At 34.6% G+C, this 23,265-nt stretch overlaps 1 protein-coding gene across 2 annotated transcripts in view; it reads left to right on the top strand.

Moving 5' to 3' along the window:
• The window catches only part of NRXN3 (neurexin 3), a 1,564,316-nt gene that overhangs the window by 665,671 nt on the left and 875,380 nt on the right, over nt 1-23,265 (top strand). For both annotated transcript variants that reach the window (XM_074235619.1, XM_074235620.1), the window contains one exon: nt 16,545-16,983. In XM_074235619.1, coding sequence (XP_074091720.1) covers nt 16,545-16,983 — 439 coding nt within the window. The remainder of the gene's footprint in view (nt 1-16,544; nt 16,984-23,265) is intronic.

Raw genomic sequence — 23,265 nt, 5'->3', positions numbered from 1 at the left:
AGTGTTCCTGATCCATGTCTTATCTATTGGACTCAAGCAACTTTGGAAGAGAAAGTGAGACTGATAACTTTGCATAGCATCCCCTCACAAATCTCGTTCTTTTACATGTCATAGAATCATCTCCCTAATTTCAGGGTCTTCTTTGAGAACAAAGGACAAAAACATCATCAGGTACTTAAATATTTGTTGATCAGATTACTTGGTTCCCAGTAAAGGTTAAAAATAATTCTGATCTATGGTAGATTGACCCAAGGTAGAGTTTGAAGTGATTAGTAACCAAACAAAAGTCAGTTGTTCAAATATTATATCCTTTATCTATCTGATCAGCTGCCCAAGAATAAAACAGAACAAAAGTAATTATCATATTAACAAAACAACAATAATAAAGTCAGAGAAGCAGGGACACAAGGGTATGTATCCAAGGCATGCTCAATAACCTAGTTTTAAATTTTGGGGGGAATTATTATAATCTACTGTGTTGCCAAAAGTATTGTGCCATGATAGTAATATTGGCATGAAAGTTCTAACCAGATGCTGTAGTGTCTGAGAGACCCAAAGTGTATTTATTGAGGTGAAAATATTTTTTGCTAGTGTTTTACCATAAAAAGATTAGAGAGATTTTTTTTTAGCAAATCCTCATTTGCTGATTGAGAAGGAATTTATTCCATTTTAAGAATCAATTGCAAAGCTGAGAAGTGATGGTTAGATTCATATTCATCCCGACTATAATAGAAATGACATTCTTAGACCTTGGCTAGCCCATATATTTAATTCCCCAGGTTTGACATTTCCAAGAGTCCCTTTAGAATGCATGTTTGCCAGATTTCCTACAATGACTTGAAAAAGCAAATTCATATGAATTAATAAAGGTATCATAGAATTACATAGCTTAAAGGGATCACAAGAGGGTTATCTTTTCATGAAGATTGTCTTTCAATATTTAATTTTCACAAAATATTTACTCTTCAAAACCTTGGCTTTCTTTATGTTAGCTTTTACCTACACCCACCAAAAGTTAAAGATTCCTTTGTAACAAAGGAAAAAACAAATAATCATGTAGTGATTATCCTTTTCTTCAAAAGGAGAAAAGCTGCCAAGGGGCCATCTGGGCACTGCAGGGTACATGGCAACACTTGTTCATTTTTCATAGTTCTGTCCCTTGAGTGTAGTATCCAGATGCAGGGAGTTGAGAATAAGCAAGCCCTGGGCTAAGAAATCTGTATGAAGAGATGAAAAAAATTATCTTTCCTTCCTTTGTCTTTGCATGGTCTTTTATCTACTATGAATCCAGCATACATCCAAAGAGTTACAGAATCTTATTGTGGTTATCTAACCTTTTAAAGGCTAGATAATTATATTATCTAACCTTTTAAAGTTTGTTTTGTTCTGTGTGAATCAGAAAAGTTGAAAATTTCATCCATACATTGGATTGAATTCAACTCTTATTCACTTCAGGCTATTTACAAACCTGAATTCACCATGTGAAGACATAGCCTCTTTAGCAATTGCTATGTTGAGTCACTCAGCAGTGGTATACCTCCACTTGAAAAGTCAATTCAATTTACAAAATTATAGCACTGCTTACTCTACACCTTGTCACTCTTAATTTGGAATGGAAGTTGAATCTTTGAACTATAACTCAAATATAAGGAGAATAGATTCTTGGTCAGGGATGGAGTATATCTAATGAGGACTGGTAAAATGTATTTGGAGTTTTACCAAGTTAACTAAAAAGACTTTCCATAAAAGAAAAAGGAAGGAGAAAATTATCTCTGCATATACATAGCAGGATAGATACCATAGATACTTGTTAGATTTAGCAGTGGCAATGCCCAGAAATTCATGAAATAAAATCCAGAAAGGAGCAAGTAATAAAAACTGTGACCTCGGTTATTTATATACAAATCTACAATTTAACAAAATAAATTAGAAGTCTTATATTAGTGAAGGAGGAAAATTTGAACCTATAAGAATAATTGAAGCTTTTTGCTGTTGTTGTCACTGGAATTTTTGGGGTCACCAATTAAGAATTTTGGAGAAAACAAAAATTTGGGTCACTGAAAGACGAATGAATTTGCATGCTCTCTGAGATTTTAAAACTGCTCAGGATTTTATTATAAAATATAACAAAGTAAACTGGCTAAAAATCTTTTCCTTCCAAAGGGTCAAAAAGTACTTTAGAACAGGGTGAATAACAAAAAGCTAGGGTTGTTTGGTAGACAGAGACTGAGACCAAGAGGAGGAGATAAGGAAAGACAGTCAGAAAGAGCTCACTGGGCCAGAGAGAGAGAGAGGACTGGCCCTGAGCGGAGGTCCCTTATTTGCCCCTTATCTATGCTTTCAGGGCAAAAGTGGAAAATCTCTCCCCATTACTAGATGGAAACCAGGTAGAGGGCTGAAGACTGGGGGTTGGAAATGAGAAGATAGGATACAAACTTTACATTGAACAATGAAACAGTAGGAGTCAGTTTACATCTCAAGAGTAAAGATCCTTCCACACCCTTGAGATTCCCAGTTTAAAAATTACAGAAATTGTTTCTAATTATAATTTTTCTGTATTCATAATTCTCTGCATCAAGAAAAGATCCATTATAGAAATAATGTCTCTGAACAATGATTCCGTATCTGAAAGGAACATGATCTGTAAATGAGTTAGGATAGCATAATATATTATGAAGAAACATTCACATGAAGAAACATAAATGGCTGCAACATGGTGAAAACATTTGCACCAAGATCCTTAGAGCCAGAAGTAGAAGTAATATTGTCATCAGAATATGTTACAAATAAGCTGAGCAGGAAAAAATGGATGAAGAGGGATGGTGAGCCTGCCACTTAAACACTAGGGCAGAGTATCTAATAATTTCTTGACTTGCCTTAATGGATAATTTTCTCCCTCAAAAAAGGTAGGGGAAGTAATTAGAGGAACTTTTATATATGCTTCTCATTAACAAGGAAGAACTGAGTGATAAAATAGAAATAATGGGAAACTTGAGGGGAAGTGATCACATCATTATAGAAGAAGAATAAATAGCATGATCTGATATCAGGCTTAGATTTTTGGAAAACATACTTCAAAATATTCAGAGAAATTTTAACATTCAGCTCTGACTGAATCTCTATAACAATCCCATGGTCTCTTCCAGAGGTTTCATATTCAAATAGAAATGGGGTCCACAAAGCTATATATAAAGATCCCTATCAGCCACATATCAAGTTAGAAACCACACATATTTCTATATTTCTTTTTTTAAAATTAATATATCAACATATAAAAATCAGATAAAATGATGTCTTAATCTGGTTTTGCCCATGATTTAGGTATATTATAGGCCACATGTTTGACACCTCTGGTCTAGCCTATATTTATTCAATCTGTCTACAAGAATAACAAGCAAATGATGTATAAAGCTGTAAAGGCAGGTTGAAACAAATTTTGATAAGATCTTTAAAGGTCAATTTCGTGCAATTAGAGTTGGCCCAAATTCTAGCCTACAAGATCTTTTTTTGAAACCTGAATCTGTCATTTAGTTGTCCTCTTCCCTTTCTGCCATCTGCAGGTTTGTTTGATAAGTCTGCTATCTGTGCCAAAATCTATTGTGTTTAGCCTAAAAAGCATCAAATAAAAATGGCTGAAACTGTGGACATCTAACTGGCCTTGATGTATTCAAATCATGATGCTCTGATAAAATGAAAGAAGTAGAGGATGTAATTGCTGAGCCATAGCCAATGATCTTTGAAAGACTGTTAAGATTGGGAGTGGTGCCTTAGGACTCAATTAAAACAATAACAACAGAAAACATAGAAATGTGTAGAGTCTGCACACAATAACTAATTAAATTCATTTTTATTCCAAGAAAAATTTTTGTTGCTCTTTTCATGTTCAACTCTTCATGATCCCATTGAGCATGGCACATCAGGCCCTTGTCTTCTCCACTCTCTCCTAAAGTCTGTCTAAACTCATTTTCATTCTTTCTGACACTACCTTTTTATCTCATCTTCTGCCATCCCCTTCTGATTTTTCCTTCACTCTTTACCATTGTCAGAGTCTTTTCCAATGAGAATGTTTTCTCATTATGTAGCCGAAGTGCTTAAATTTCAGCTTCAGTAGTTGATGTTCCAATGAGTAGACTGAATTAATTTCTTTTAAGTATTTACTCATTTGATCTCCTTGTTGTCCAAGGAACTCTCAAAGGTCTTTTTTGGCACCATTATTTAAAAGCATTGATTCTGTAGCATTTAATTTTCCTTATAGTCTAACTGTCATAGTCATACCCTACTACTAGAGAAACCATAGCTTTTTCTACATGGACCTTTGTTGGCAAGGCAATTTCTCTACTTTTTAGTATGCTGTCCAGATTTGTCATAACTTTCATTCTAAGGAGCAAATGTCCTTAATTTCATGGTTGCATTGTTATCTGCAGTGATTTTTGAGCCCAAGAATATAAAATCTGATATTTGCTTCCATTTCTTCTCTGTTGGAATTTCCATAAATCTTAGGTTTTATATATATGTATATATATATATATATATATATATATATATATATACACACACATTATATATATAATGTGTGTGTATGTGTGTGTGTATCTATATATACATATACATATTAAGCTTTAAGCTAACTTTTTCATTCTTTCACCCTCATCAAAGGATTTTTAAAATGCTTTTTTACTTTCTGCCTTCAGAGTGGTGTCATATGTATTCCTGAGAATACTGAAATTTCTTCTGGAAATCTTTATTCTGTTTTGGATTTGTCCAGCCTGCCATTTTTCATAATAGATTCTGAATATAAATTAATTAAACACGGTGACAATAGAGTTTTTACAAACTCCTTTTTCAATCTTAAACTAATCAGTTTTACATGTTTAATTCTAATTTGCTTCTTAGCCTGCAAAGAGATTCCCCAGGAGACGAGTAAGATCTGGTACTCCCTTCTTTTTGAGACTCGCCATAGTTTATCCCCATAGTCAAAGACTTTGATCTAGTCAATGATGTAGTAGTAGATGTTACTCTAGAACTCCTCTGTTTTCTCCAAAATTCAATGAATGTTGACAATTTGGTCTTTAATTCCTCTGTTTTTCTTTTGAAAGTCAGACTGCTTGTCTTATAATTTTTGGTTCACCTATTTCTGAAGCCCTACTTGGCAGAATCTTAAATAAAACTTTGGTGGCATGTGAAATGAACACAATTGTCTGGTAATTTTGAACATTCCTTGACATCATCTATAGGAATGGGAAATAACTGATCTCTTCCAAACCAGAGGCCAATGTAAAGTTTTTCGAATTTGCTGGTATATTGAATACAGCACTTTAACATTATCTTTTAGGATATTAAATAGCTCAGTTGGAAATCCATCATCTCCACTGATCTCGTTAGCAGTGCTTCCTAATGTCCACTGGATTTCATTCTTTAGGATTTGTTGCTCTAGATTATGGTTAGATATTTAAATACATGAATGAAAAGGCATTTATTAAGCACAAGCTGCGTTCTTAATATATTTATATGTCTAAATGCTGGAGATACAAATAAAATATTGAAAATGATTCCTATTCTCAAGGAGTCTACCTCCTCTAGGTCTTGCTAATGACTTTGCATTTTAAGTATCTCTGGGCCTTCCCATCCTCTTTTTAGTTGAACCCTCTTCTCTGTGTCATCTCATATTAGAATCAGAGCTCTCTGACAGTAGGTAACATCCTGTTTTTGAATTTTCATCCTTGTTTATGGTGCCTTTAGAGTTTGTTGCTATTGTTTGTTCTTCTAAGAGAACCGTGACATAGGCAGGTGACACCATGACAAGTACGTGCATTGGATTTGAGTGAAGGGGATGCTGTGTTAAGTCACCAGCCTCACTTTCTCCTCTGGTGTCTCTGGGTCCAATGGCCAGATATGAACTGGGATGACTGGAGATGACCTTGGATGCCAGGCAGTCATACTGTATTGTCTAAGTAAAACCTGCCATTTATGGAGATTTCTGTTTGGTTTCTTAAAGCTTATTTACTCTTTGAACTCTCAAAATTTGAAGGACAATTTGTATGGTATCCATAGTTATGATTATAACTATTATACATTCAACTTAAATTTAAATTTTCTCTGGTAATAGAGATGTTTATATTGTGTAGTTTCTCCAAAGACAGACATAAGATACCTAGATAACTAGCCAAGGTCCATTATTCTTTAGTTTGGTTCTAGTTATTTAGTTTGATTCCTGGTCAGGGCACCTAGGTGGAGCAGTAGATAGAGCACTGACCTTGGAGTCAGGAGGATAGGAGTTTAAATCCAGTCTCAGACACTTAACTCTTACTAGCTGTATGACCTTGGGCAAGTCACTTGACCCTGATTGCTTCAGATCCAGGGCCATTTCCATCTTCCTGATTCATATTTGGTTCCATTCATCCTGATTCATATTTAGTCACTGGTCCCAGATGGCTCTGGAGGAGAAAATGAAGCTAGTAACTTAGTACAGCATCCCTTCACTCAAATCCAATTCACATCTCATGGTATCACCTCCCTGATATTGTGGTCTTCTTCAAAAATGAAGGATAAACATTATGGTTATCAGCAATGGTAAGATATTTCTTGTTTAATTCTTCTGCATATTCATACCACCTCATCTTAATTTCATCTACTTCTGTTAAATCCTTACTATTTTTGTCTTTTATCATGTCCATTTTTGTATGAAATATTCCTCTGCTACCTCTAATTTTCTTTACTTTTCTTCTTTTTTTATTGGGGGTAATGGGGTTAAGTGATTTTTCCCAAGGTCACACAGCTAGTAAGTACCAAATATATATCTCTAATTTTCTGAAAGAGATCTTTTATCTTTCCCATTCTATTGTTTTCTATTATTTCTTTGCATTGCTTCATTAGACAGCCATTTTGCTTTCATGTTCTTTTTCTTTGAAATTTTTTTGGTGCTTCTTATATACAGTATTGTAAACTTCTGTCTATAGCACTTCAGACACTTTATTTACCAGATCTAATTCCTTAAATCTATTCACCACTTCTATTTCATGTTCATAAAGGATGTATTTATGTCATACTATATGATCTGATGGTTTCCCCTACTTTCTTCTATTTAAGCCTGAATTTTAAAATAAGACACTTGTTATTGCAACCATCCTAATCAGCTCCAGGTCTTGTATTAATTGGCTGTTTAAAAGAATTTCCTCATCTTTGACTACAAAATATATAATCAATCTGATTTTGATAATGACCATCTGCTGATGCCCATATGTAGAGTTGCCCTTTGGGTTACTGAAATAGAGTGATGACCTATGAGTTATCTTGACAATCTATTAGTCTTTGTCCTACTTCATTTTGTATTCCAAACTTCCCTGTCATTCCAATTTTTTTCCATTTTTTACTTTAGCATTCCATTTCCTATGATGAATATGACATTTTTTATACTGGAACAAAATAAAGGAATGATTAATGAACATATAAGAAAGGAGTGTATGATCACCAAATTCTTTTGGACTTAGTAATGACAGACTAACTTCATATGCTCTAGAAATTTCCCAGATTGTTGTCAAGTATTTGACATGTCATGCTTCTCTGGTGGATATGTTGGTTAAATATGGGTTAGATCAAGGAATAATTATAGGGATTCAGCCATGATTGAATCCCAGTACTCAAAGATTATTTCTTAACTCCTTAATAATAACAATTTAGAAGGAAAACACTAATGGAAGGTCCCAGAACTATAACTTAACATTTTTATCAATATTGAATAAAGGAATAAATGGAAGGCTTGTACAACTTGTAGGTGACACAACATTTGGATGTTTAAAATGTCAGATATCAGATTCAGGATTCCAAAAGCTCTTGTAGGCTCAAATGTTGGACTAAATCTATTAACATAAAATGTAATAAGAATAAATCTAACTTTGGTTCCAAAAAATCAACATCATAAAGATGGATGAACTGTGGCTAGATAGCAGTTTGTCTGACATAGAACTTTGGGGCTTTAAGCTCAACATTATACCAGCAGAGAGAAGACAGTCAAAAAAAAAAGATAATGCAGTTTTAAGATACATTAAGTGAGGCACAAATTCAGTATAGGTGTGATGTGATCAGGCTGGTACATTAGGAAGATTACCCAGACAGAAGTGTGAGAGATAGATTGGGCAGGGGGTATACTGGAGGCATGAAAAATAACTACTAAAATAGTGCAGGTAAGAGAGACAAAAGCATCAAAGAATACAGTTGAAGTGGGAGTTAAAAGGAGGGGATAGACAGCAGAAATAGTACAGAGGTTGAATTGAAAGGACTTGGCAAATGATAGGATATATTGAGTGAGGGAATAAAAGGGAAGATAGTGATATCTTCAACAGAATTTTTTTTAAAAAGTTAGGATAAGATGTGGGTTTTAACTGAGGTAAGTCATATAATTTAGAAGTGAATGAACCTTAAAGATCTCTAGCTGAATAAACTCATTTTACAGATCAAAAAACTGAGGTCCATGGAATTAAGTCAAGTAGGTAGTAGAGCTGATCTTTTTTTTAAATTAAATTAAATTTTTTTTCAATTAATATAGATACTTTTCAACACTGATTTTTTTTCAAGTCAATGGGATTAAGTGACTTGCCCAAGCCCACACAGCTAGGTAACTATTAAGTGTCTGAGGTCGGATTTGAACTCAGGTCCTCCTGACTCCAGGTCTGGTGCTCTATCCACTGCACCTCCTAGCTGCCCCTCAGCATTGATTTTTATAAGATTTTGAGTTCTACATTTGCTTCCTTCCCCGCTTCTCTCTCCTCTCCCCTTGACAGTGAGTAATCTGACATATCTATCTATATATATATGCGTGTGTATGTGTACACACATGTGTGTGTTTTTTATATGTGTCCATATTAGCATGTTGTGAAAGAATACTTAGAACAAAAGGGAAAAAACATGAGAAAGAAAAAAAACAATTTTACAAAGTGAATATATACTGTGCCTTGGTCTATATTCAGACTCTAATTTTTTCTCTGTATGTCTTTGGTACTTTTTATCACAAGTCTTTTAGAATTGTCTTTGTTCACTATATTGCTGAAAAGAGCTAATTCTATCATATTTGATCATCACACAATGTTGCTGTTAATGAGCACAATGTCCTTCTGTTTCTGCTCATTTCACTCAGCATTAGTTCATTTAAGTCTTTCCATGTTTTTCTGAAATTCACCTGCTCATGATTACTTATAGAACAAAAGTATGCCATAGTATTCATGCACCATAACTTGTTTAGACATTCCCAAATTGATAGAAATCTCCTCAATTTCCAATTCATTGCCACAACAAAAAGAGTTGCTATAAATATTTTCGTACATATAAAACTTTCCCCTTATTATGATCTCTTTGGGATACAAAACTAGTAGTGATATTGCTGGATAAAAGCTTATGCAGTGTTATAACTCTTTGGGCAAGGTTCCAAATTGCAGAGCTGATCTTTGAATATAGACTGTCTCACTATAAATTCTATACTTTTTCTACTATATGATACTGAAGAAGATGATGAGTTCAGTGTTACATCTGCTAGGTTTAAGATATTAGTAGGTCATCTAGGTGGTGAGGTTGATGTCAAACATGCAACTGTAAATTCAGAGTTTATGCTCTGTTCTGAAAGGGAAGTTACAGATTTGGGACTCACCTGCCTAGAGAAGATATCTGAAGCCAGGGAAGCAAATAAGATAATCAAAGAGAAGAGTCTAGAGTGAAAAAAGTCAATGATCAAAAGCATAAGAGAGACAAAGACAGAGACAGAGGAAGAGTCAGAGAGACAGAGAAACAGAGACAGAGAGAAAGAGACAGAGAAAGACACAGAAAGACTGGGAGAGTCCGAGAGATAGAGAAATAGACAGAATCAGAGAGAAAGAGATAGAGACACAGAGAGACAGAGATAGATAAATAGACAGAAACAGAGAGATAGAGTGACAGAGACAGAGAGACAGAGACAGAAAGAGATAGAGAGGAAAACTTTGACAACTTTAAAGAATGATTAAAGTAAAAAAATAATACAGTGAAAAGCATTCTGGTAGAGTGACTTGAGAACTAATCTCAGAATCAGGAAGCTCTGAATTTTTTATTTTCTCCCTTTGCTCCAATGGCTTGTGTGACCTTGGTCAAGTTATTTTACTTCTTAGTGTCCCTAAAAAGGTAATTTTAAAAGATTATAAATTGCAAAGAAGGTTGCAATATGCATTGTTTGAGGAGGTAGTAAGATAACAAAAGGTTTATTTCTTTATTTGTGAACAGAGGAAAAATAACCAGTAAAGAGGCAGAGAACGTGGAGAGAATAGAAACACCAACAGAGATAGAGAGAAGCAGACAGATAAACAGAGACAGAGAAATACAGAGACAAGATAACAGAGTCATAAAAGACATAGAAATAGAGAAAGAAAGGGAATGACAGACAGAGACAGAGATGAACAGAGAGACACAGAGACATATTCAAAGGAAGATAGCAAGAGCAATATATAAGAGAGACAGAAACAGGAAGGTAGATTTATAATGTAAGGTCTCAGAGATAGAAGGGAATGGAATCAGGTTCAGGAATGAAAGGACTAACTGTTTAGAAGAAGCACTACCTTTTTGTAACTGAAAGAAAGGAGAAGGGGAATGACAAAGTTGAAATATAGAGAGGTTGGGAATTAAGGGAGTTTACATAAAGTGACCTCAACCTTCTCAATAATGTAGAAGATAATGTCATCTGCTGAGACTATTGAGCGAAGAAGCAAGAGGTGGGTGGTTGAGGAAGAAAAATGTTTGCAAAAACCATTGTGAAGTATGTGTCAAAGTCAATGAGATATACATAAAAAGGATTGCTAGGTCTGAGTGAATGACCAGTTAAGATTAGATAACTCAAATTTGTTGAAGACTCAGTCAGAAAGATCTTATTTCCTCTAACAGAATGTTTGACTAATGAGGCATAGGAGCAGAGGAGGCAGATGGTAAAAGTTGCTAAGGATTGAAGGTTAGAAAAGTGGAAGCAGTGAAGGATCAAGAGAGCAAGGAGATTTTAGTGTACAAGAAAGGGTATTACTGTTTTTCATGAGGTCCTGAACAGGATTCATAGGCTGGAAAAATAAAGAAGAGTCAAAAGACTCAAAGTTGGTATATGACAAAAAAGGATAAGGGATAAGTAGATTGCAGTAACCAGAGATTGTATTTGGGAATGGAGGATGCAAAAGAGTGTATGATATTATTTCTACTGTCACAATAATTACCACCTATTTGTAGAGGCATTAATTAAATGTGTGAAAAAGTAAATGAAAGATATTTCTACTAAGTACCAAAACATTTGGCCATAATCAAAGAATGACTGTACAGTGAAAGGTTAGTATTGTACAATCAAATAATCAGTCAAAAATAACATAGAAGACAAATTTAACTGAGAGGTGCAGAAGTCAGTCAAATAAACATTTATTTAGCAACAGGCACTATTTTAAGCACTAGAGATACAAAGACAGTAAAAGACAATCCTTGATCTCAAGGAACTCCCAATCTCATGGTAGAAAAATATGCAAATGCTACAAGTTATTTACAGTACAAATTGAAAATAATTAGTAAAGGGAAGTCACTGGATTAGAAGAGATTGATAAAGCCTTCCTGTAGAAGTTAAGATTTTAGCTAGGGCCTGAAAGAAGTCAGGGGCAGACTGGAGATGGAGAACATTCCAGGCATGAGAGATACTGAGTGAAAATGCTTGCATTCTGAGTAATCGAATGTTGTTTGAGTACAGCAAAGAAGCCTGTGTTGCTGGATTGACGAATATGTGGAATTAGGGGATAAAAAGGGTTAAGAAGCATGGAAGAGTGTGTGTGTGTGTGTGTGTGTGTGTGTGTGTGTGTGTGTGTGTGTGTGTGTTTGTGTGGTGTGTGTGTGTGTTTGTGGTGTGTGTGTGTGTGTGTGTGTGTGTGTGTGTGTGTGTGTGTGTAGGAGGTGGGGATTAGGTTTTGAAAGACTTTAAATGCCAAACAGAACATTTATATTTGATTTTGCAGGTCATAAGGAACCAGCAGGGTCCATTAAGTAGGGAGTGACATGATCACACCTGGATTTTTTCCATCAGTCAATCAATCACCAAATATTTATAAGTCCCTATTTTGCTAAGAACTGGTGAAATAAAGACAAAAGAATGAAATGAAAAAATCCTTAAGATACTTTCCTCCTAATGGGGGAGATTATATATATATATATATATATATATATATATATATATATATATATATACATATATATGTATATATGTAAATATAATCATACTGCGCAAAATATTCAATGAAGTTTTGAGAAGGAGTGCAGGATATGAAGAATTTTAGTGTCAATTCTTGATTCTAGCAGTAATAGGAGTCCAATTGTGGTTATTGAATATGTTTATATTTGTATGAGAGTGTCAGGACCAGACTTGTCCTTTGGGGAGATGTTTAAAATAGGAAGGTCAAATAGAGTACTATTATAATAGTCCAGGGAGAGATGATGAGGTTCTGACTATGAAAGAAAGGTGCTCACAGGAGAGATTTTTGTGGAGGTAGAAAATATATAATCTGTCAATTTATTGAATGTGTGTGGTCATTTCAAGTGAGGAATCAAGAATGATAATAAGGTTGTAAATCTAGATAACTTAAAGAAGTGACTTGTTCTTTCAATGTTTTAGAGAAGTTTAGAAATAATATATTATTTTGGAAAATAATATGAGTTCCATTTTGGACATGATGTATTTGAGATACTTATATTCACTTTGAAATCTCTGATAGACAGTTAGTAGAGTGGGATCAGAGATCATCAAAGAAACTAGATCTGGAAATCCTTTCTACAGAGATGGCAATGGAAGGTATGGGAGTTGATATATTCACCAAGCGAAAAATTGTGAAAAGAGTAAAGAAGACCTAGGACAGAGCCTTGGATTGTGCCCACAGTTAACAGGTATTTTATAGATGATGAATGAATAAAAATGTTGAATGACACTAAAGGAAAATCATGAAATTATTCTGACTGGATCCTTTATAAATTTTATATTATTATTTAATTTCAACTAAAATTTCACTGCATTCTATTCTAAGATGCTATCAAATATAGAATATATTTAGCTCATGGAAATTAAATAATAACACAAAATTTGTAGAGGACCCAGTCAGAATAATTTCATGATTTTCTTCAGTTCCATTCAAATAGCACATTAATAATAGGAATGAAAGAGGAAGATAATAGGAATAACCCAGGTTTGAGGTAAGACATGATTGAAAATAAGATAAAAGGATGAGGGATTTCAGAGTAAACCATTATACTAGAGACATTGAATATAAGTTTAGGAAGTTGGTCTTATTTTGAGATCTTCCTATTTATATAACCTCAGAGGTCCAGTTACCTGAGTCAAGTCTTTTGCTGGTCTATGTCACAAGGTCTAATTCTCTAAGAGATGTGTGTACTGCATTTCCAATCTTTCTACTTCTAATCCAGGGAGAATATCTTTTTTCTCCTGGCTATATTAAGTCCTTAGTTACTCCTGAAATCACTCTCAGTCTTATTTGTCGTCTGCCAGAAGGCCTGAATTCCCTTTTGATTTATTCCTGGGATCTCCTCAAGGCTTGATAACTTTGGACAGATCACTTACCCTTTTCTGACCTCATTTTCCTCTTCTACAAAATGAGGGGGCTAAGTGAAATGATCTCTCTGATTTCTTTCAGCTTTCAAATCCTATAATCCTATGACTGGATCTCAAAGGCATTTTGCCTATCCTGGATGGAACAGAAAAAGTATTCTTCCTTATTCACTACTCATGATTGTGATTCCATTTATGTAGGAAGAACACTATCTTTACTGGGACAAGTTCCGAGTCTTAGAGAGCCTTGCAGAATACTGAGGTGAAGGACTTACTTGTCCAGGGTCCCCAAGCCAGGATGTGTCAGCAACAGGACTTGTCCAGGTCTTCCTGACCCCAAGTCCAGCTCTTAATCCACTATGACCAAGGCTACTTTAACTTTTCATTACTCATTAACTTTTAACAATTAATTATTTGAGATTTTGTTGTTTAGTCATTTCAGTTGTGTCCAACACTTTGTGATTACATTTGGAGTTTTCTTGACGAATATACTGGAGTGGTTTGCCGTTTTCTTCTCAAGTTCATTAAGCAGATGAGGACACTAATGCAAACAGGGCTAAGTGACTTGCTCAGAGTCACATAGCCAATAAGTATCTGAAGTCAAATATGAACTTGGATCTTCCTGAATCGTCACTTGGAGTTCTATTCACTCTGCCATCTAACAGCACTCAATCTTTTGAAATAACAGTAGCCATTACAAATAAAAAGAGAAAAGCTAATCAATTTTTATTATTTTTTATTATTTTTTTATTCCCAATAGATAATATTACAGAGAAGGTGGATAAAAAGACTAGAAATTGGAGTAATGACTCACATTTTTTCTCCATGTTGTTTGTTGCATTTCTATGCAATTGTAGTAAGATAATACAATAAATACTTTCTACATGCAGTCAACCTGTCAAAATTTTAGAATGGGAAGATTCTGGAATTTTTTTATGGGTGATTTAAATTTAACATTTAATGTTATATGGGAAACATAGCTACTAAAAATGAAATTTTGCAAAAATCTGAATTCATTGATAATGTTAGATCTTTTTGTTTCATGAAAATAGAGTAAGGTGAAAGTCACTAGTGCAAACATCTCCAAGCTGTTATTTTGGAAGATTTAATGACAGCAAATCTACTCCATTTGTCAACCTCCCAAAAAAGAACTGCTAATGCAACAGTTTGAATTTAAGAAATTCAGTGAAGAATCCAACTTGGGCTATATCACCCTCCTCAAAATTCTATTTATCGAAGATAATTAGATAGTAATATTTAAATTAGGTTGAGTTAGGGCAAATGATAGAAGAATTATTCTCTTTTCCTTTAAGAATATAATCATGAATAATGTACATTATGCTCAAAATTATTGTGTTAGAATGATTGTTTCCATGGTAAATAACATGGTATATGCAAAGAAACTTCTCTAGGATACTGCTGTAGGTGATTAAGAATAAAAGGTAACTGCTTTATAGTTACACCTGGCTTTGATTGGAGGCAGTAATTTTTTGAGAAATATATTTTAGGCTGTTGTTGTTTAGTCATTTTCAAATCATGTTGGACTCCTTGCTGTCTCCAGAGTTTTCTTGGACAAGATCTTGAAATAGTTGGCCATTTTCTTTTCCAGTTCATTTTACAGTTGAGAAAATTGAGGGAAACAAGATTAAATGACTTATTGAGGATCAGACAGCTAGTAAGTGTCTAAGGCTAGATTTGAACTCAGGAAGATTCATCTTCCTGACCCCAGGGTGGGCATTCTATCCACTTGCCCACCTAGCTGCCCATTTCAAACTGTAGATGTATACAATACAATGCATATGCAACTAGACACATTCTGGCTTGTGGAATTGTGATCCCAGGAGCTAACTCTGTTCAAAAGATCATAGAATCACAAATTAAGAACTAGAAGAAACTGCAGGGGCTTTAGCATCCAACACTCCAAGAGATAAGAAAACAGAGACACAGGGGGATTAAATGGCTTGTTTAATGCTGGATGCTGGAAAATTTCCAAGGAGTTTTTTGGTTGATTTGGGTTGTATTTGAGTTTAAGTGACTGTTATTTCCAAAAAGTATGGAAATTCAATTCTCAATCTAGAGAAGTCCGTTCCTCTCTCCCATGGAACTTGATCCTCCTGAAGCATCTCAGTAGCAAGTACTGTCAAGAGATTGCTTCCCAGTCCATCACTCTTCTGGAATGCCTGGGGGCTATGCTGTCCCTTATAGCCAGGACTAGATCTGGCAGGAAGAGAAGTATTTTTCCTGAGGACTCTGTGCGGAGCCTTTTTCTTTCCCAAGATTAATAGATACTAGGAGACTTTCTTCTTTCTACTTTCTAGGGCAAAAGATTAGTTCCCGCTTCTAACTACCCAGTGATCCTGCCCGGATATCATTCTGAATATAACAATAATGATATCAATAAAAATAATAATGACTAATTTTATGTCCATTACTAAACACTTTGTGATTATTATTTCATTTGATCTTTACCACAGTCTTGCAAGGTAGGTGTTATTATTATCTCCATTTTACAGATGAAGAAATTCGGGCAAAAAAGAAATTAAGTGACTTGCCACAGAGTCACATGGCTATTAAGTATCTGGATTTGAACTCAGGTCTTCCTACTCCAGGTTTGGCCCTACCATGTAGCACCAGACCTATTCCTAACATCTCTAAAATCAAAAAGTAAAAAATCTCAATTACTTATGAACCTTGTTTTTTGTGTTATATTCTGTTCCTTTGTAGGAGCTTAAGGAATTGGGCAGAAAGGAAAGAGAAAGATATAGACTGAGAAAATTGATTCAAGACTCAATCCAAGGTCCCTTAAGACTCTCTTTTATATCTCTGTGTAATCTCATTGCAGTGTTTAGTGCCCTAAAGCTTTGTCCTAGATGTTTCTCTCTGAAGTCTAACTAGCATTAGAGAGCTATTGTTTGCAAGACTGATTCACGTGGTATTTCTATTTGATCTCTGACAGGTTGTTTACAAGAATAATGATATCCGTCTAGAGCTGTCTCGCTTGGCCAGGATTGGTGACACCAAGATGAAAATATATGGTGAGGTGGTGTTCAAATGTGAGAATGTGGCCACACTGGACCCCATCAACTTTGAGACCCCTGAAGCTTACATTAGCCTTCCCAAGTGGAATACCAAGAGGATGGGCTCAATCTCTTTTGACTTCCGTACAACCGAACCCAATGGTCTCATCCTTTTCACTCATGGCAAGCCCCAGGAGAGAAAGGATTCCCGGAGTCAAAAGAACACCAAAGTTGACTTCTTTGCTGTTGAACTGCTAGATGGAAACCTCTACTTGCTCCTTGATATGGGTTCTGGCACTATCAAAGTGAAAGCCACCCAGAAGAAAGCAAATGATGGAGAATGGTACCATGTGGACATTCAAAGAGATGGCAGATCAGGTAGGAGAAACTACAGGCATGTGGTGGACAAGTTTCAGGGCAAAGTGTAAATGATCATTCTGCTCTATTGGTTACCTATTCCCCAATTCTTTGTTCACCAGTTTTTCATGTTCCCTTTGAGAGTTATTTCAAGTGTTTATGACTGAAGCAGACCATTAACCCATATGCAGCTTGAATTCTCCTTCCTGTCACACATGACACTCTCTAATCTTAACTATGTCTTCATTTTTCTTAAATTGAACATAAATTTTAAAATATTGCATGTACATTTCCCAATATTACCAAAGAGGCTGTCATGACCTTCATGTTGATTTCCGCCCCCCCCTTCTCATTGCTTCGAAAACCAGTTGTGAGATTACAGATGCCAGAATAGGTGATTTTACCATACCATGGTTTCACAGTGCAATAGTTTATGCAACAGATAAACCCCTCAATAATTGGCAAAAGGCAAGTTGTCAAGAAAATTATGACAAGAAAGGGAAAAGCAAATTGATTTTTCCTGAAGTCGTGTTCAATTTAAAGCCTTGCTTTAGAGTGAAAGCCTATATTTCACTCTATGCTCAGACCTCACTAACTCTCCCTTCCTCCTCATAACCTTTTATATTTAGTTTAAATGGCTTTGCTTGTTTCTGCAGCCCCAGATTAAACAAGCCTGCCTGGGGCAGTACACAGTCACTCTGAAACAATAACAAAGAGAGAAAAAAACAGGGCCAATATGAAATCCGGGGTTTCTGAATGCCTGACCGGTCTTATTCTGGTTTCTTTTTGGGCCATTATAAACCTAAGGGCCTGATAAACATTATAAGGAAGCAATCCTTTCTTCAGGATCTATATCATATGAATCTCCCATTAATTAGACCTAACTTCTCATTCAGGTATTATAGAGACAGTAGAATTCTTTTTTAGGATCACAAATACTTGGAATTCCATATGAGCATGCAGAAAAAATAAAATAAACTACTCTAGACTGAAGGACCTCATTGAGTCAGTGCTCACTCAGAATCATAGCATACAAGCTTGTAAAACCATGTAAAACATGAATAATTAGTCAATTTGTATAGCAAGAAAGTGACAATAAAGTAACTCTCCATGTACACATGGGGTATACTCTCCTATAGGTTACTCTGCTGTCAGTGAAGATGAAAACTAAGAGAATATCCCTTACCATTTTATATGCATGAAAATCATACAGATATAAGAAAGATACATGACCAGGAAACATACTAGCAGGAATATATACCAGGAACCTGTGTGATTGAGACATATATTTGGAGGATATAATTTAGAGATGTACCTGACCTGGCTGAATGTCCTCACACTGATTTCTCCCCCACCCCTGGCAATGGGCTTAAGTGACTTGCCCAAGGTCACACAGCTAGGTAATTATTAAGTGTCTGAGGATGCATTTGAACTCAGATCCTCCTGACTCTAGGGCCGGTGCTCTATCTACCTAGCTGCCCCCCTCACACTACTTTCCACATAGCACTGACACCATATCTCCTCTAAACTGGGAATCTTTCTTTACTGGTTATGTCATTGTGCTGTTAAGCTCCCCTTTTGTACCATCTGTTAGGTTTCAGTTCTTCAGGGTAATGTAGTTATGTCTCCTCAGGTGTGCAGCTGATGTTCTCTTTGTATATATCTGAGGTATGAGCCAACATCTCCAGATAGGAAATATCCAACAAAAAAGCAAGATTTCCTGAACTGTTCTTTATAACTTTTCTTGTAAAATGTTGAATTAATATCCATAATCCTGTGTAGCTATCCAAACTGGGTATAGAAAATTCCTGGTTATTCCCTTTAATCCCTAATTGTTAGCTGGATCTTCAAAACTTATTCTGGGAATTCTTTTTAGGGAGCCCTCCTTCCACACATGTACATATGTACATAGACACCCAGCAAAGATACACTAGGATATGATCTTCTTTGATTGGCTTGCAAATGAAGATAGAAAAAAGATTAGAAGCTGAATGAAACTAATTCCAAATTCCTGCCTTTATTATGAACGTCTGTTGGATTCTAGCTAGCTCCAAACCTTAATGGTTGCCTACCACTAAAATCAAAGTGGTTTGTAAGGACAGTCTCCTCTGGTGAGAACTTATTCATTTCATTCAAATCAACAAACATGGACTAATTATCCTAATGTGCAAAACACTGTGATCATTTTCATTCTATGTGCAGCCTTATGCCTGTGGTATGGGGAGAGAAAACACTAGCCACCCAATGGGATCCGTAGCCATACTGTTTAGGATGACTGTATTTTGATGGGGCAGTTTTATGGCAGCAGCAGTGAGCATTGTTGCCCATAGGATAAGTTGGATGGGTTATGCACAGAGGACATTTGGGCAGCAGATTGCAGTGCTGGACTATTTGAAGCTCAGTAGGAAGGTTTATTGATTGCCTGAAACTTGATTGGAGATAAGAGACTTCAAATTAAATGTTCTTTTCTGAACAAGAATAAACAGTTTGGTTTTTATGCTTTAAGGAAAAAAACAGCAACTACAAAATTTTAATTTATCTGAAGGTTCAAACCTCTTTTCCCATAAGACCTTAGATATTATCTATAAAGTAACTGGAGGGTTTATTTTTTTTTCATGAATAATGTCTTCTTTAGTGCAACACTTTGGGGTCTTACACAATCTTTGTCCTATGTACGAGCAGTACAAATATAAATCTAGTAATTTTGTTTCTATTTATACTATTATGTCCAAAGATAATTATTTGTTTTGAAAAAAGAAATTCTACTTTATATCTTAGTGACCACTGATTAATGAGAAGTATTTTTTTTATAAACTTTCACAAATTGGATTTATATTTCACACAAGAGAGTATGGTTCCACTGAAATTTTTAGGTGCTAATAATTACAATCAAGGATTGAAACCTCATTTAAAAAAAATCAGTGATATGTGAAATTTTCAATTAGAGAATATAAATTTCAATTTTCAAAAGAGAAAATAAAATAGAAAGTGTCAGAGATAGAAACAATGAAAAGGGAAACACTTTTATAAAAAGAAGGCATTTTGGTATCCACAATATCAGCTGTCATGGGAACATAGTTTCAGACCTGAAAGGAGCCTGTAACTAGAGGGTTTTTTCCCCAAGGATTAATGTCTTCTGTAGTATATCACTTTGGGGTCTTGCACAATCTTTGTAACATGTAAGGGCAGAACAAATATAATTCTAGTCATTTTATTTCTCCTTATACTTTTATGCCCAAAGGTAATTATTTGTTTTGAAAAAGAAATTTTACTTTATTTACATCTTGGTGGTCTGTAATCAATGAAAAGTATACTTTTGTTTTATAAACATTCCCATATTTGATTTACATTTCACACAATGAGTATGGTTAAACTGATTTTTGTGTGCTAGTAAATATAATCAACGGATGAAATTTTATTTAAAAAATTAAATGAATGGTCTTAAGAAAATAAGTAAGAGCAATAAGAATCACAATTTGTGAAATTTTCAATTATGCTTTCCTCCTTTGGAGTATTAGATAGCATTTAATGATAATCTCTAATAAGTTAAGGCTCTATTATTTCTCTGCTCTGGGATCTTCATCTGCCACAAAGATTATATAACAACCTATCTTTAAATAGATAAGTCTTAGGAAATTGCAAAAGAATCAGGGAGATTGAATAATTTGCCCATATTGAAGTTAACATGTATCAGAGTCTTCCTCACTCCAGATCCTGCACTTGCTTCCCTTACTAATCTCTACAAGTTTTATAAAAAAATATAGGTGCTTACAGTTCCCTATCCCAGAACTACCTCCATCTCTCTTTCCCTCATGTGGAATCCCCTTTCTTTAGCAAGAATAGAATAATTTAGATAGAAACCCACCTTGAACAGATGGAATAATTTAGAAGTCACGCTTTTTTTCAATTTATGTCCTAGTTTTAGATTCTTTTAATTTTGACAATGCATATACATCCAGAGAATCTTGCTAATAAAGGCTAGAAATTGACTATTTCATAAACTAAAAATAAAAATTTGTCAGAAAATGCTTAGGGAACCAAATAAATTAAATAATATTTCTATAGTACCATATTTACATAGTACAAAATATAACTTTTGACTAGTTGGCAAGTGACTCCTATGGCAAGTATTCTTAACCTTACTGTGTATATGTATGTGTGTGTGTGTGTGTGTGTGTGTGTGTGGTGGTCACACCTTTGGACAAAAGTGAAGTCTATGGACTCCTCACAATACTGCTTTTAAATCTAGAAAATAAAATAAACAAAGTTGAAAAGAAAGCTACTAATAATGTAATGTTATCATCAAAGCATTTTTAAAAGTCATAGATCTCAAGTTTTTGTTGAGGAGTCCCTAGGATGATTCACCATTCTATACTTTCCATAATAGGGTGAAAGGCTTGGACTCTATATTAATATGTGAATGGAAGGCAGGATTTGACAGACTATTGCCAAATCATGGAATAGCAATACATATCATAATAATTTTATATATTAATTATGTATTCAATTTAAACATTTAAATATGTAGGTCAGGTTTGCCCAATGTTTTAAATTAACAATTAGAATAGAAATCTCTAAAAATGGAATGAATGGACTCAGAAAGCAGAGAATTACTCTATCACTGGAAATGTTTAAATAAACTACCAGATATGGTAGTTATGTTGCCCATTTGCTACTACCATTATCTCTAACTATGCTCTTCCTTTCCCTTCTTCCCTACTACTTCACAATTTAATATAGTAGGATCATTGATTTAGAACCTAAAGGACCTCAGAGTTTCCTTACTTCAATCTCTTCACTTTATGAATGAGGAAATGGAAGTTCAAATTAAGTTAAATGACTTGTACAAAGTCTCTCATATAGTAAGTGGTATTTGAGTCCAAATATAATAATTTTCCCACTGTGCCATGATACTTCCATAGGTTCTATGACCAGTTTGCAAATTTATTCTTAATTCTTCACTAAGTTTGGAAGACTTTGTGTTCAAAGTACAATTGCTTCAGATCAGATACTCTATGAGTTGTAATGTCATATGAAACATGGACCCCCCACTATTATGGAATTTATAGAGCTTCAATAAATGTATGAATATATTCCTAATTCATTCTAGCTCATTGTGTATTTTGTGAATCCTTTAAGAACTGTGTAATCGTATATAGTTTTGAACCAGAAGAGTTCTTGGAAGGCATCTAATCTAGGGTCATTATCATATTAGGCTTTTGGGGGAGGTGAGGTCTTGCCTCATTTTGCAATGCTCTCCTCTCTCTTTTTTACTTACATTTTATGTGCCTCATAAATGTTTCTGGTTTGAATTAGATGGACTCACAATCATAGAATAGTTAATTTAACTATAACAAGCTATTTATAAAAATACCAAAAGATGAGATTTTGTCAAATTTCTTCTATGACATGCAGTCCTGATACATAATCTAGGAAAGGTCCAAATAGGAAAAAGAAAACCATAGGCCAGTATCAATAATAGACCAATAAGTTTACAGTTACTCAGCATGAGTCTAATATAATTCAACCCCCAGGTTTAATAGATGAGGTAAATGCCTCTAGAAATGTCATTACTTACTCACAGTACTATAACTTGTTAGTAGTAGGTCCAAATTGAGAAAAGTATATAAGTAGAGGAATGGAAACTGCACAGGAGATAAAAATGATATTATTCATAGCAAATTAGGGCCCAATTTTTTAAATTAACAATTAGAATAGAAATCTCTAAAAATGGAATGAATGGACTCAGAAAGTAGGGAATTACTCTATCACCAGAAATGTTTAAATAAAGAGAGAATGATTGCTTAGTAGAACTATTATAAAAATAGGAATTTCTGTTTAGATTTAGTTTGGATTAATTTGCCACATAGGTCCTCCCCTGACAGTCTGTGATTCTGATATCATTTGTGTAGAGTCTGAAAACTGTGACAGGATTCATGCCTCATCTGGAAACTAGTTTTCTGACTTTATTTTGCTGACTCCAATCAATCTATCAGTTAATAAACATTAATAAATGCTTACTATGTTCCAGGGAAACTGAGATGAAACAAATAAATAGTAATCCTTGTTCCCATGGAGTTCACATTCAAATGGGAGAGACACCATGTAATTAGTTATTTGAAGGGACATATGCACATATATTTAAACACATATATGTGTATGTTTTATATATGCATATACACACATACAAATGTGTGTGTGTATATATATATATATATATATATATATATATATAATTAAGATATCTTCAGTTATTTTTCAGTAATGTCTGACTCTTCATGACCCTACTACTGATGTAGTTTG

Source organism: Macrotis lagotis, chromosome 4 (assembly GCF_037893015.1).
Source record: "Macrotis lagotis isolate mMagLag1 chromosome 4, bilby.v1.9.chrom.fasta, whole genome shotgun sequence".
NCBI lineage: Eukaryota > Metazoa > Chordata > Mammalia > Peramelemorphia > Peramelidae > Macrotis > Macrotis lagotis.
This window is presented reverse-complemented; position numbering and strand designations above follow the sequence as displayed.